The sequence below is a fragment of the Microchirus variegatus genome (genome assembly GCF_963457635.1).
Source record: "Microchirus variegatus genome assembly, chromosome: 14".
Taxonomy (NCBI): Eukaryota; Metazoa; Chordata; class Actinopteri; order Pleuronectiformes; family Soleidae; genus Microchirus; species Microchirus variegatus.
In genome coordinates this window covers 27,541,003-27,557,920 of record NC_139815.1, presented here as the reverse complement: position 1 = coordinate 27,557,920, position 16,918 = coordinate 27,541,003, and the positions used below count along the sequence as shown (strand labels likewise).

The window sequence follows — 16,918 nt, the reverse complement described above, 5'->3', positions numbered from 1 at the left end:
CAACAATGATGTCCTCCATTGGCTTGAGTTTGACACTTTTATTAGCTTGCAAATCTTTTAAAGTCAATTACAAAAGCTGGATCCCACAAGACTTAAAACCAGACTTGTGTATAAAAGACTAAAAATACTACAATTAAATTGCTGCACACACACAGACACAGTTCAATTGCTGCACACACACAGACACGGTTGAAAAACTGTGTGGCTTTCCTGATCCTAATTCCCTCCACCTCCTCGGCTGTGTCTCCCCTATCTAACTTTTGTGTGACTAATTACCCAACCCATGCTCACAGGTGTGCAAGTAACCCATAACAACCAGTGCTTCACCACTGACACACCCACATTCACTCACACAAGCACACAGATCCAAATTTGCCACAACACATGTGAAAGCCTGGTAATAATTCACAGGGTATGAGCAAACATGAGTCCTATTAAGTCTGGAAACAGCATTAAATCACATAAATTTTGCAAAAGCAGACTGACACACATACATTTTTACAAAAGTACATCATCATCATAAATACAAACAGTCAAAGTTACCACAGTCACTATAGTGCAGGCTCATAATCAGTATTTAATCAGTATTTACATCACAGAGTGACAGATTATCGTCAAACCGTATGTTTGTATTAACATTATTTAAAAGTATGTAGTAATTGTATTCTCCATTACTATACAGTGAACATTGAGGTTTTTTTTTTTATTTTTTTTTTTAAGTGTGTGACATTATTTAATATGACTCAGTACAAACTGAGTTTAATGTTTAGTCTCTTTAGGGTAAATTAAATGTATGTATATATATGGAAAAAATGAATTTCGGGGAAAAAAAACTTTTTGACAAAAAAACCTTCAGAAAAGAAAAATGTTTTTTGAAACAAATTGTTTTTGAAAAAAAAAATGCAAATGCAATTACTCACAGACTTCAGAGGACTTTACATTAGAGATTTACTCTAACCTTGACCTAGTACTAGCCTAATCTTAACCATAACAGGCAATCATCTTATTCCAAATCTGAACCAAACCACAACACATTTTACTTACTTAATCCCAATCAGAGCCTCCAAATGGCCCCAGATTACGCATATCTTTAGTTTTACTCATTTTGACAATTGACAACAAGTCCCCATCATGTCAGTTATTACATTCTAAGGTGACGACACAATGGTCAGGGTGAGGTTAGGTTTAGGACAGGCTTAGTTTTGGTTTACGTTGAAGTAAGGCTCCGTGAAATGAATGTAAGTCAATGTGATGTCCTCTGAAGTATGGAAACCAGACTGCGTGTGTGTGTGCATGTTTGTTAGATCCAAAAAACATGCACATCTGTCTTTGTAAGGACATTTGGCCTGAGCTCCACAACTTTAAAGGGTTTTTTCAGGGGTGAGACACTAAGATGTGATAGTTAAGGTTAAGGTTAAGGTAAGGGGCGTGCTCACTATGAATGCTGGGAAAACCTGTGCACATGCATGTTTGTGTTTGTCTTTACAAGTGTGTAACATGGTTTCTGTATTACTTCTGCTTCTGGTGGCTGAACACTGCACTGTGTGGACATGCTCTCTCTCTCTATCTCTGTCTCTCTCTCTCTCTCTCACCTTCTCTCAGGGTTAAATCTGCACCTTTGTGCTCCTCAATCAGCTCTAATGGATCCTCTGGCTCAGACAGACCGGGAACTGACTGTGATACTAACGACACACACACGCACGCACGCACGCACGCACGCACACACACACACACACACACACACACACACACACACACACACACACACACACACAGGGTGGGGCTGGACCCTCATGTGTGTGGTGATGAGCTCAGATGTTTGATGACCCTCTGAACATTTTTCTCTCCCCCGTCTTTGTTCTTTACGTTTCTTCTCTCGTTTCTTCTCTCCGTTTGCTCGGTGCTGAACCTCCTTCGCTGCGCAGCAACCAAAAAAAGAAAAAAAATGACCAAATATTAAGGTTAAACCTAAGAATAAACAATATTCTTGTTCTTCCCTCTACAGTTCCATTTCTCCAACGTGCAAACAGGATTTTCATCAGCAACATCTCATTCCCCTGTAGGACTTTCCTTTTCCTGTGACCCCCACGACCCCCAGCTCCTCCCATGATGATCCACTCCAGGGCCTGTAAGAGTGTGTGAGAGTGTATATGTAAATGTTTCACATCGGTCTAACTCACCCACCCTCAGTGTCTCCATTCAGTGAGTGAACAGGTCCCCAGGGGCTAATGTGGGCTTTTGTATGTGTGTGTGCTACATTATTCTCCCCACTGACTTTCTATGGCATAAAAAAAAAAACATGAGTATCCACCCAGTCTTATCCCCATCCTTCCTTCCTTCTTGTCTCTATAAAAGAGATGGAGTGTAAGGAACATGATGTTAAAGCAGAGCAGCTCTCACACGGAGAAAGACAGCAGTCTGGAAATATGGAGACTTGCAGTGTTCACATAAAGAATTGTGTTTGATTAAATATTAAATTAGAGGGGTGACCATGTGACCACATGTGCAGGATGGAATTTAAAGGTTGTGAAAATATGTTCTTGTCCATGCAACTTTTACCATCCATCGCAAATTGACTTGAAAAAAGTAATTTTTTGGAAAACACTTAAAGGTGCCATATGTAAGAATGTGGCCAAAAACAGTTACTACATTCAAATTCAAAATACAGAGGTCTTTTAGGCTTCGTTTTCTGACGTAACTGGCAACCCGTGGTTGCGCGGCAGCTTAGACTCTACTGACTGCAATGATTGGTAGACGGCGGTAGGTGACGCCACATGTCAAAACATGATTTCAAAGCATAAATATGATTTGCAGTCTGCAAAATATTTTTTGCATGCAAATATTTAGTCTGTACTGTTGTTGTTGGTGAGTTCAGTTTGTTATATGAACATTATTCCTGAGTCTCTGTGACATATTAGGAGGATTTTATGACCAGTTGATTTAGATTTATTACATAATGCACATTTAACAGCTAAGAATTTGTTAACAATGTATTTATTATTGTTAAAAAATAAAGATTTATCCATGTCTTAAAGGTCCAGTGTGTAAGATTTAATGACGTCTAATGGTCATATTCCCATGTACTGCACTATGCTAGGGAACTATACGCCGTGGCCTTCCAATCCAATCCAATCCAATCCAGCTTTATTTATGAAGCACAAAACAACAACAGCTGAAACAAAGTGCTGTACATCAGACATAATTAAATAAGAAAGGACATCTTTCTTCCTCATATGCATATTAAAACTTGGAGACATTTGGTGACACAAAATGGCCGCCTCCGTAAAAGCAAGGCCCTTGCCCTATGTATATAAAAGGCTCATTCTAAAGCTACTAAATTATTCTTTTATTATTATTGTTAGCTTGAAGTGATTATATACTTCTATGAACATACTTGTCAGTAGGGTATATTTAATTTAGCCCAATAAATAAACTGCCCCTAAATGTTACATACTGGACCTTTAAAATTATGCAATTATTATGAATAATTTCAGTCGCAGAATACTCTGTAAAGTGCTAAGTTTTAAGATACCAAACATATATATATATATATATATATAAACACACCTGAACAAAGTAGATCAAAATGTTTAAAATCGGGATTGAATTTGTGAAATGTGGAAATAAGTCACAGTTCAAAGTTCTCGGCTCGTTTTTATGAACAAAAATAAATGAAAAACACTCTATTTTTGTGACGTCTGCGTACAATTATTGCTAATATATATACCACGACTAAAAATGCCACATAAAATGAATCATAACTTTCACTCAACAACATGTTAGAAGGCGGGGGGGGGGGGGGGGGGGGACATGTTTTTTAAAGCCTGAATATAACCTATAAACACACACACTCAGGATGTCCATTTAAGGAGTTGTGTTTTATTCATACGGCAAATTACAACAGCACTAAGGGTTAACAATTTTCATGGTTTTAAAAAATATATATTTAGAAAATATAAATAATAATAATAATGAAAGCATAATAAAACATAAACATTGTGATTGTTGTATCCGTGTGAACTCCTCACCAGACCTTCAGTCAGTCCTTTGTTTTCCTCAGTCTCTGCACCACTGACTCCACATACATGACATCAGGACGTAGAATAAGAGAAATTCGATTCTCATTGATCACCGACCGCTTCTCCAGCGTCTTCCAGAATCTGGTCTCAGCAGCTGTAATTCCTCATCGCTGAACCTGATTCACGGCTCTGACTCATTAAGAAGCAGCAGTTTTGAGCTCTGCAGACGGTCTTACCTGCTGCCGGCCCCAGTGGAACAACGCTGGGTTCCATAATTAGGTTCTCGTGGCTGATTGGATTAGAGCAGCTGCTATATTCATTCTGCTAAAAGATGCTCCTCAGCTGCTTTGACAGAGACTGATGGAGGAGACGCAGAGATAAAGGTGCAGGACACAATAAGACGTGACATTATCATGATGCCGTGTGTCCGCGACCTCGGGATTCAAATCTCTGTGTCGGTGCCACAGAGTAAAAACAAACAAAGTGGAATTTCCGCCTCAGCATTGCCACTAAAATAACACAGAAAAACCTAGAATTTCACATATTTCCTTCCCTGATCTGACCGACTCATTTCCTTCTCGGCGTCTCCATCCCTCACCTTGTTATTAAATCACAGCAGACATGACTGCAGAAGGACATCTCGTGCCTCAGTGTCTGTGATGAGATTATTTGTACTCACAGAAACATAGAAACATAGAAACACAGTCTCCTACAAAGTTGTTGTCTTAAGACAAAGAACTGTCTTAAAATCAATTTTAACTTAAAGGTCCAGTGCAGTGTGTACACAGTAAAACAGGCATTGTAACAATTGAGATTGGAAGGAAATCAGGGTTAAATTAAAAATGTTTATGTATTATTTAACTCCAAAATATTTAAATACTCTCTAAAACTGTTACATTTAACATTATCCAGACTGCTAAACTGTGTTTAATTACTGAAAAACTTACTGTTTCACATGTGAGGGAAGATAAATCATTGCCAAAACCAAAATATGCTTGAACACAAGTTTGTTTGTGTAAGTGAGAAATTGCTTTGAAATATATATATATATATTTATATATACACATATATTTATATATATACACACAAACATATATATATGTGTGTGTGTATATATATAAATATAAGTATACTGTATATATATATTAAATATGTCTTTCGGCAAATTTTTTTGCTTTAGAGAGGACACCATTTTGTGCCTCCTTGTTTCTACGGTTTCCGAATGGACAAACCAGACAGAACTTGTGTTTTCGTGTTTTTGTGAATGTCTGGACATTTTAAATAATAATACAATTACAATAATAACAAATTCTGGGCTTTTCAAACAGGGGGAGGAATAATAAATATCTGCAATTTATGCAAACAAATGTATGGCCGGTTGTTTACAACAAAAAAAGTCTAAAATTATATGAGCTAATCCATTTGGCACATCCAATGACTCACAAAAGCTTTTCCTTTTCGTTTTACGCCAAAACTGTGATCATGAAAAAAAGGACATATATATTTTCCTCTTTTAAATTATTTATGTGAGACACAGCAAAAAAGTCTAAATGGAGAGTTTTTCAGGCAAAAAGTAAAAAACATTAAGTCTGTTTGACAATGTTTATGATGCTGTTTTGTGCTGTTTTTGAAGTGGATGAATAAAAAACTCACCTAGGGCATAGAAACAATGTGGATTTGAGTCCCTGTGTAAAATTCCATTTATCTATAATAATGACAAAACAAATGATTAAATTGCCTCTTCCAGTCTGCACAGTGTTATCTGAACGCAGCATCTGTCCTCTGCGTCTCATCTGCATGTCCACGTCGAGGCAGAGTGCTCTACAGTGGAACTTTGCTTCCCAGAATTCCCTGTTATCTGTTAAAGGAAAAAAATAATATATATTGACACAAACAGTTGGTAGAAGATAAATGAAGAAGAAATGTCTTGTCCGTTTTTAATCTGATTAGATACGGTTAAAAAATAAAAAATAAATCTCTACATGGACCAAGATAAAGAGAAAGGTAACGCAGGTTGGGAGCATAAATCTGTTGAATTTCAAATATAACTTTCGAATTTAAGATTTTCAAATTCAGGACAATGAAAAGAAAGACAGAGACTCTTGGAAAAGACATCATAGGACGTTCTAAATATACCAACTGGACATGAGTAAACAAATCTGTGAGTGTTACTTACGCTGCACAAACATCACATCCCCATCCCCCTACAATCTCTACGTCATCAGTGAAGCCATAAATAAATGGATTGACTTTTCCTCCGTAATTGTTAATTATCATGAGTGCTCTCTGAGGTACTTTCTATGAATGGAGGAGGAGGAGGAGACTCTTCCTCCACCCTCTCTCCGTTTTATGGCATTGGTCGTAGTTTTCAAGGACGGCAAAAAGGACGCAGACGATGGTGGAAGGAAGGGTGGGCATCTGCGTCACTCTTCAGCACTTGGTGGACTTTAATGGCTCCACCCGTCCTACCCCCGTCCTAACCCCCCCCCCCCCCTCACGACACAGTCCGTGTCTCTCTGCGTGACCAACACTAGTAACCCCACCCAATCTGTGCTGGCTCCTCCCCCCCACGTCCAGAGCGAGAGTAAAGCACTTAAGGTAATGTAAATAACCGGGGAGGGAAAAGCTATTTTAAGATGCTGTCTTTCACTGCGGCCATGGACGGGGGACAAAGACGTGAGTCAAGTCATTGTGATGTTAGTCACGTTTTCAGACATGTTCTCGTTTGTCTGTCTCTCCGTCCCGATCGCCCAAAGGCCACAACGACAAGAAAGTCCTGCACATGCAGTTTAAGGCTTTCCTAAAGTGGGCTGGAGGAAAGAAACTATGAAAATAAAATAAAATAATAAAATATGAAAGATGTCGTCAGTCCATGTCACCAAATGCAAAGGAAAGCAGGGAAAACAATGGAAAAAATTAATTCTCAGTAATTTTTTCCTGTTTTTTTTCCTTTTCTTATGACCAAAAGCCTCTAAACTTACAATAATTAAACAAAACGACAAACAAGAACGATCTTTACGTCATTTTTCAGCATCTTAAAAGAAAATAATCTTTTTTATAAAGAAGCAGCCAAAAACCTTCTTTTATCTGGTTAAATAAAGGTTAAATAAAAAAGATCGGAAAAAAATGCCAATTTTAAATGATTAAAACCACATTTTCGCAAAGTAAAGTCAGCGAACAACAGATAAATATATATTTTTTTTACAAAAGTAGAGTTTATATATTTCCCTTTTTTATTGTTTCATCTTTTCCTGACACCAAAAATAAATAAACATTTATACCAGCGTCATATGTATATCTACAGTATATGTTCTTCTCTTCTTTTTCCATCCTATGTATACACATGTACACAGAGAAACTAATCTGTACATCGCCCATAAATGAACATGTAAATCAGAACCTGCCACGTTTGACTTTGCAAATCACAAACGTACACAAACATGGAGTCAACGACGCACTACTATCAGATAATAATTTGATCTTTTCTCTGAGGTTACATTCGTATTCAAGTCATGGTTCACTGCAGTTGTGGCTCCTTTTCTTCTTGAACTTGGTTTTAAGGCAACTGAATAAAAAGATAATTTCAAACATTATTCATTTACACTGATTCTAAAAACTCGACAGTAAAGAGAACATTAACAGCTATTGCTTGTATATTTTCTACTCGGTTTTAACGTGTTCAACGGGAACATGAGAGACCTGTCAATCTACTTTTTACATATATTTCACTTAATTGATTCACTTTTAATGAATTTATACATCTCTGTCACACGCGCGGATGAAGCTGAATGGATGTCCTCGATATGGCACATTACAGCTCGAAAATAAAAGGTTTTTTTTTTTTTTATCATTTCTTTATATTATTCTGTTTTACTTACACTCTCACAGTCAGACATTCACAATAAATGGTAAACATATGTGTATAGGTTATTGCTGTTAACTGATTGGCACAAAACTCCCTTCCAAACTCTGGTTGTGCTGTCAGTCAATCGTCTGTTTCGAAACTGCTGTTTCACCGAAGTTTGAAAAGGATTTAGCTTTTTTGTGATGATAATAAAAACTGAATCGAACATAACTAGGACTGCATGCAGTCATGATAGGGCCCTCGCGCCCCCATGCGAGTTCCCTGACCTCACTATTTCCCTCATATTTTTTATGTCACTACGACAAACGCTTGGAAGAGTATTTTTTTTACGTAGGGTGCCGACCACTAAAATGGAAAATTCAAAATGGCTGACTTCCTGTTGAAGTCATGGTTACGGTCAACTTTTTTGTTCGCCTTGGTCTAAAATATCTTCGCACCAAGTTTCGGGAAATTTGGCACCACTCAATTTTGTTGGGCGCTATAGAGCCCTTGAGCAACACACGGGTCCAGGAACTATGCCAATATCGCATTTTTACCAGACCTGAGCTCCACGCAAAATTTAAAGAGTTTTTATGCACGTTAATCCACTCAGAAATTACTGCAAAGCCACGGATATAACAATAATCTGAAGGATTCGGTTGGGCCGTTGCCATTAAGAGTCTTTTGAACAGTTCCTTTATCTACAAACTGCTTCAAGGAAGGAAATGAGTGAGTTGAATGATGTATGTGACAAAAAAACACAGCTTTATGGCTGCCCAATCAGCAAGCTGCTACAATATTAATCTATATCCTGACATTTGGCTGATATCCAGTCACTACGAGCGGGATTTGGCTCTCCATAGTCCAAAGATATCCGACGGAGGAACCAACACTCTGGCAATTCAGTCACATGTTTAGTTTTTTATCCCCCCCCCCCCCCCCCCCCCCCCACCCAAGTTTGTCATTCTTCATCATGGTGGGAGGAGTCTGGGCTTGACGACTCCTCCTCCTCCTCTTCCACCGTTTCTGCGGGCAACGTGTCGCGGCGCGTGAAGGCGGCCGCCAAGGTCACGCTCAGCCGCGGCTTCATCTCTGACAGGCCGATATTGTTGCCGCGCACGACGAGCGTCGTCTTGTCCATGATCTCGCTGCTGTGCTTGGACACCACCGCGTCGAGGAAGTCGTACTTGTGTGAAATCTTGCCGCTCTCAAACAGGTACTTGGCCAAGTGGGAGACGGCCACGTTTCCCAAGAACGAGGCCACCATGGAGACGGTCTTGAAGGGAAACCTCTGGGCGACAAACTCCTCCAGTTCTCCGGTCATGTGGTGCTTCCGTGTCTCGGTGGTCCAGCCGGGGTAATAGATGAAAGGAGGCAGCTTCAGGTAGGGCTCCCCTCCGCCGATACGCAGCACCAAGCCAAACAAGTACCCGGCCACCGAACCGTACGTGTTGGTGCCCTTGACGTAGAGCACGCTGATCAGCTGAGGGAAGATGATGACGTAAACCAGGTCCGAGCTCAGGTACCAGAGGCCGTACACCGAACCGGTCAGGAGTGCCATCACTGTGGCGAGGCCGCCAAACACAAAGATGGTGATACGCATCACCCACACAATCTCTCGATCAGACGCCTAAATAGGAAAATGTGGAAAAGTGAGAGTGTGGAGCAAACACACCAGAGACGGAAAATGGACGTAGTCTCCAGATTGCTGTTTGGACTCGTTTGATTTTGCAGCCATAAGTTCCTATTGGACAATACCAGCTGTCAGTCACAGAGGTACTATATTATCTATCTTCCTGTAAATGGGAGAGTCCATTAAAGACGATCGAAAGTCGGAACTGGAAACAAAGTCCCCTCTGACTTGAGCCGCTTTCCAGTTGAGAATTTTTTAGCCATCGTCAGTAGCAGTAGCAACATGTTCAAGGTTTCTTTCTCTCATATTTCAGAGAAATTGGGTTATTTCCTTAACCTAAACCCCTCTTTCAACACTTGTTTCACCTTACTAATGTTTCAGAGAACCGAAGACAAGCCCTTAACATAAAGTTCACTGCCTTCTCACTTTGCCAGCATAGCTTTTGTAGCATAGCTGTTAGCACAACAGTGCTAGAGACACACAGAGAGTGTATTGTGGAACTGTTAAACTAAACTCAACTGACCATGGTTTCATATTCAAAATCACACACTATAGCTTTAATTTCACTGATGTCTATCTTCCTGTAAATGGGAGAGTCCATTGAAGACGACCTGAAACTAGTGATTGAGACAATTCACTTTTTAGGAAAATGTGCATCGAAAGTCGAAGCTGGGAGTAAAGTCACCTCTGAGTCGCTTTCCAGTTGGGAATTTGGGAATTGTTAGCCATCGTTACCACAGTTGTACGACTGACTTCATGTGCAACATATAAGATAAAAGTGCAAGTAACCGTAAAAGTAGAGTGTGTTTACTACTGATGCAAGTGGCAGCCATCTTGGAATACTATGTTGGGTTTCTTGAGGTTGCTCCCACTTGTCAAGGTGGAAATCTGACCTGAGGGGTCATTCCAGTTGAAATTTAGGATCTAGGAACTTCTGATTACAACAGTCAAGTGAGAAGGAAGTTAATTTCCTCGTAGACTTCCATCCATTCAGAGTTCTTTTCACAAACAGCAAAAGACTTTGCTAATTATAGTTGACTTCCTGAGCTTTCACTTTTCAAACTGGAAGACTACGTCCATTTTTATATACACACACTTACACACACACATGTCACGTGTCAACTTACGGACTGTCTGAAGGCGAGTTGGTAGATGTTCCTCGCAAACATGGAGCTCGCCGAAAGGATGGAAGAGTCGGCCGAGGACATGACAGCTGCAGACACGGCGCCCAGGCCGAAGAAAGAGACGAACGGTGGACAGAGGTGTTGGAGCACGATGGGGAGAATCATGTCTGCTTCGTCCTTTAATCGTGGAGGAACGGCGCCGTAAGTCGTCTGGTTCCAGTCTGGAAAAGAGAGAAATTTAACTCTTCGTTTACACTTTAAAAAGACACTGAACCGACTAAGTTTTTAATTGCTATTGTTGATAAAACAGCACAGCATCTCTAGAATAAAATGTATTAAAACATTAATAACAACATTTGCATAATAAGTAAGGATGAGCTGGCACAGTATTCAGGATCAGATCAATCGCTGTCAGAATAAAAGTCACATTCCTAAAACCTTCAATAATCACATAAAACTAAAGTTGTTCTTTGTCACAAGTGTATCGTATTATTGAATTAAACTGAAATGTTTTGTTAAAAATCACAAAAAAAGTGGATTATTTTCGAAAAACTGAACAATACCAGATGTTTTATTTTATTTTTAAGTTTTTAAATTAATTCATAACAAAGACTCCTTGTTATGGCTTGGATATTGTATTAAAAGCCATCCTTTACAATTACATTAAACATTTACTGTTAAAAGGAAATGGAATGATCTGTTTGTTAATTTAATTTGATTTGGACCCCCCCAAAAAAGGGTTGAACTTTAAGCATTAAAATTAAAAATATCCCCGTTTGCTTTATTGTGAAAAGTTTCACTTGGGCGATGGTGTGTTTTAACAAGATGACTCATCATTCCGCACATGGCCAAACAGGAGTTGTGCACTCGCTTGTCTCACACGGAGACATTTGACGCCTCGAAAATCTGGAGATCAAACCTCTAATTTGGTCCCTCGCCTCCGTCTAATGTAATATTTACACAAGCAGCAGGGTTATTAAACGAAATGGCTGCTTCATAATAAATGAGGTGAACCAGCTGGTATTTACCAGGGTGTCTCAGATCTAAGAGGCAGCGGGGGCCCATCGAGAGACGCCCCTCACACACACACACACACACACACGGAGCCAAAACCCTGGCTCTCTGACCTGTGGAGGCTCCGATGGCTCCGATGAGAACTGAGGGTACGGCCATGACGAGGCAGCCGAACGCAGCCAGGAAAGAGAGGACCTGAGCGTACGTGGCCGAGGACGCAGACAGAACTCTCTGGAAATAAACCTGCCAGGGGATTCCTCCACATATCTGCATGAATGAATGAATGAATAAATGAATGAATGAATTTAATGGTTTCACCCAGGAAATAAACATAATTATATGTATATCTGTCCCTCTATATAACTTAAAGTATTTCAATGTATATTTATTTCACTTCTCTTGTATTACAGAGAACAGGGCTTATAATCCCTTAAACTAAACGCCTCTTTGAACACTTGTTTCACCTCAAGTATGTTTCAGAGACCTGGAGCCAGTTTCTTAACCTAAGGTTCTCTTTCAAGACTCGTTTTACCTCACTAAAGTTTCAGAGAACTGGGGTTATAATCCCTTAACCTATATGTTTCTCTGAAAATGTGTTTCTTTCTCTCGCATTTCAGAGAAATTGGGTTATATCCTTAAGCTAAACTTCTCTTTTAACACTAGTTTCACCTCAAGTATATTTCAGAGAATTGGGGACAGTTACTTAACCTAAAGTACTCTCCCAACATGCATTTCACCTCACTTAAGTTTCAGAGAACCACGGTTATAATCCCTTAACCTAAATTTCTCTTTGAAAATGTGTTTCTTTCTCTCGTATTTCAGAGAAATTGGGTTATTTCCTTAACCTAAACCACCCTTTGAACACTTGTTTCACCTCACTAATGTTTCAGAGAACTGGGGACAATTCTTCTTCACACTATAGCTTTAATTTCACTCATAATCAATTGAAGCTGCGTTTTCCCCACAAAAGAACTTGCGTCAGTGGACTAAACTCTAAAGACACGAATAAGGTGAACTGTACCAGGAGGCAGAAGTTGTCGATCCACACCCAAGTGTCGGCGCTGCTGACGCTGCCTCTCCAGGGCGACTGATACACGTGCTTCACCGCTGTCACTGTGATGTCGGACACCGCGGGGTTGCTCAGGGCAAACGGGATGCTGACCCACTGTTAGGTGAGCACACAACAGAAGCAGCTTACAATTTAGATTAAGCGGATACATTTTAAGCTCAGCTCAAACAAACTCAAGGTCTACTGATCCCAGGAGAAAACTTCTGTAAGAAATACTAATTTGAATAGGTTCACCAGCAATTTCCAAGAGATGTATGTTTGATAAAGGAATCCAAACTTGATATTATGAAAGTTATTTGATAAATAGTAAGTAAAAGACTTGAAATTATGGATTTGGTGCAGCCCCCCAAAATAAATGGACGAACCGTTTTTGGGCCCTGACACTGCTCATTCTCACTGTCTCATTCTTTAGAAGGTTATAACGTATTTTTTAAACACAAATCAAGTACATCTTCTCAGCTTTTGACTTGAACCTACCAGGCCAACAAAGATACAGAAGAGCTGCACGACGTCAGTGTAGGCCACAGAGTACAGTCCTCCAACCAGGGTGTAGAAGATGGCAATGAGCGCTGAGATGACCACCGACATCTTGATGTTTATGTCCACGATGACACTCAGCGTAGCACCTGAGGTCAGGAACAAACATGTGATGTTTTATGTGTGTTAGTTACGTATGTTCATTCATGAACAACAACAGTATAACTGTGATTTTGCTGCAGATGGTGACGTGAACTCACCCAGGGCAGATAAGACGGCAGCCGACCAGAAGATCTCGCCCATGAGTGCAGGTATGAAGAGAAGGCCACCCATGCGCTTCCCGTACAGCTGCTGGAACGGGTCCAACATGGTGACGTAGCCACGTGAGCGCATGGGCTTGGCGAAAAAAAGGCCGCCTGGGACAGACAGGGGGGGGGGGGGGGGGGTAATTCATGTGTCCATAACTGGAAGCAGGGCCATCAATCTGTCACAGACGACCATTTCGTTGTTCCGGGTGTGTACATTTATTAAAATAAAAGACGCAGTGAAGTCTATTTAAACACAACGACAGGATTCTTCTTCCAACTGTTAAATAAGATGATATCTACAGATTCAGAAAATATACATCTAGATTTCTCCAAAAATGTTCGAAAACACTCACCCATAGCCAGACTGAGGGCATATCCAAAGGGCGCCTGTGCCCACGCCAAGCCAAAATCTGGCAGGTACACATACTCAGCTGTACCGTTGATGTATCCTCCTCCCACCCAGGTCGCTGAATATCACAAAGAAATAAAATGTGAAGTCACCACAATTTTACCATATTTACAATATAATGGGATTTTCCTAAAGATAATAAATCAAACACCTGTTTGCAATCCTTTTTATTTAAGCACATTGTCGCTTATATGAGTTGAGGATTATTAATTTACCACGGTGATAAAGGACAAACAGATACTCTATTCCATTATGACACTTTTTTCTTTGATTTATATATATATATATATATATATATATATATATATAATGCATTATTATTATTATATATATATATATATATATATAGACATACACAAATGTAACCTTTATTTAACCATTATGTACATTTGGTATACAACACTTTTATCCTTTTATTATAATATCATTCCTCCATTTTGGAATAGTGCACTTTATATGCAATAAAAACTGAAACTGGCCACTATATAATTTAATTTAAAACTCAAATGCTTCATGCTTGAAGCACGTTCTATAAAAAGTAAAGCAACGTTCTGGGAACCTTTAGAGAACGTTCTCTAAATGTTGAATGAAGGTTGTGACAAAGCAACTTTCTGGGAACAAAATGTGCAGCCAAATACTAACGTTCGGGTAACGTTTCTGGGAACCTGATGATTTGATCTATTTGATATTTGATTCAATTATGACTCTTATACTCTTATATTGTTGTTTCCTCCATAATAAATGAATGACTCCCTTTTTTGCCAGTGCAAGACAATGTTGCAAAAGATGTTGGCATAATAATAAAAATGACACGTTATATAATAAATGTAATCCTTTTTTTTAACCATAAAACCCAAAAATATGCTTAGAGGATTACATTAATGATTCCATGATAACACTTAATCTAATAATTGTGTTTCCTCCATGATGGAGTAATTCACCTTGAGACTTGTGCACTGTTTTAAAGCAAGGTTAAGTGATTAAAAAATGGATGAAAATCAATGCTAGATTTTACAAAAAAATAACAAATATTACTTTTAAAAAATAAGCCCATGTCAATACGAACTTTTAATTAAAGCACAGAGCTGTTTTGTTTTTGTTCACCTGTCATGGTAAATCCACCCACGAATAATCCAATGTCTCTCCCGCCGACCATGATGGTTTCGCTGCGGTCGGTGCCCTCCGCCTCCCCGGAGTGCTTGTTCTTCCATGCCGCCCAGATGCCCACGACCAGGATCAGTAAGTAAAAGACCGCAATGGCCACAAGTCCCTCTACGTGGATGGTCATCGTCGCACCGGTCCTCCGCTAGAAGCGGGAATGCATGGAGACCTGCATGCGCACGGAGGATAAGGATGAATTAGATAAGAATACATTTAATTGTGTTTTCTGTGGTCTGACACAAACGCTGGGGCTATTAAACAATTGTTAGAACGTGTAAAATGTCCTTAATGTGACTTTTGACTGTAATCTTTATTAGAAGATTAAACAAATAATCACAATTGTCCTTTGAAGTCCCTCAATTCATTTACTTTATCCAAACAAACGCGCGTAAAATCCAAATTACGCACAGGATAAGACCTCCTTGACAATGTGCATGATTTGTTTTAAAATGAAAGTTAAAAAAAAGGCAAAAACTTACCTCGCGTATTTCTACAGTCATGTGCTGATGCACAAGGACGAGCTGAGCAGACTCTGGTCGGTGAAGTGTTTTCTCTTGTGTGTGGACACTGAGGACCAGTCCAATGAAAAGCTGGTCTCCCGGGTGACTGACCGCGGCTTATAAGGACCCAGGTGGCGTCACGGGAACGAAACACACGTCAGAGAAACCGAACGTCTCCATTAATGAGGACCTCGCGTGGAATCACGTCAGAGCGCGTAGCGCACCATGATCCAACTGGAGGAGGGTGTGAGAGATTCCTTCACTCACTTACTGGGATGTTTTTTTTTAAAAGACTGAATCATGGAATTGCCGGACATGAATTTTAATGCATTTTTCCCCGTCTACCATCAAATAATCAATATTCTGCCACTTGAACTGTGGCTCCTGCTGCCTCAAACCCGGTGCGTAAAAGCTGCCTGTAATTACGCAGCTACACTTCCATGTGGCCTTTTATCCGCTGTCACGTTCTTTCTCTCTTTTCTAGACATTGCACATAGCAATTAACTCTGCTCCACACTTTACTCCAAACGGACTTTTACGCGTCATGGAGATCTCTTTGCTTTGCGCAGGAGAAAACTGTGATCCAAGGCGTTAATTAAAAAAAAAAAAAAAAAACATAATTTAACCTCATCAAACATAGAATGAGCTGTTGATTTTCTTTAACAGCATCTTATAGCAGATATACTCCAATTTTAGGAGGATTAATAAGGATTCTTTTCCCAAAAAAATGGTTCTGTAAAGGTAGATTCTGAATTCTCAGGCATAAAATGCTCCTCATCTCAGAGTAATTATCCATGATCATTGAAGTTTCCTGTATCCACCGCTTTCGCTCCAGGATGTGCCGTGTATGCTATACTGTATCAGCGGACTGTGTCCACTTAATGGTCTGTAGCAGCCTGAACACCTTTAATCTTAAGCTGCACTTGTCAAAAGTGACAGGCTCCCAATTAGGGATGAGTCGTGGAGAGCAGTGCACGGATTTAATGATACAGTCCCACTTAAAAAAAAAAAGGAGGGAAAAACATATGGAAGTTATTCTCTCCATAAGGCAGAGATGGTCAGTCACATATCAGGGGGAAAATATATATATATATATACAGTAAAATGCTTTTTTGAACAGCGCCCCCTTTTGGTAACAATCGTTACAGCATGACGCAGAAAGGCCAACATTTTCTCTTTGGTGGATTTTTATCACTGACCATTGCAACATTTCAACATCTATTCTGCATCTGTTGTTTTTTGTGTTCAGAATTTATATTTCTTTTTCTTCTTTATATTTATGTTTTATCTTTATACACAATACACAAGATATTGTCATTTATTTATTCATTGTCATTATTGTTGTTTTACTATTGTTTGC

At 39.5% G+C, this 16,918-nt stretch overlaps 1 protein-coding gene across 1 annotated transcript; it reads right to left on the bottom strand.

The window, feature by feature from the left end:
• Nucleotides 1–8,824: 8,824 nt before the first annotated feature.
• LOC310936935 (high-affinity choline transporter 1-like) lies at nt 8,825–15,185 on the bottom strand (the record flags this gene model as incomplete). The annotated part of the gene is made up of 8 exons (XM_083901099.1): nt 8,825–9,493; nt 10,624–10,841; nt 11,748–11,901; nt 12,656–12,799; nt 13,181–13,329; nt 13,441–13,596; nt 13,842–13,955; nt 15,002–15,185. 8 exons carry the CDS (start codon nt 15,183–15,185, stop codon nt 8,825–8,827), a joined length of 1,788 nt encoding a protein of 595 aa, XP_083757225.1.
• Nucleotides 15,186–16,918: the final 1,733 nt, after the last annotated feature.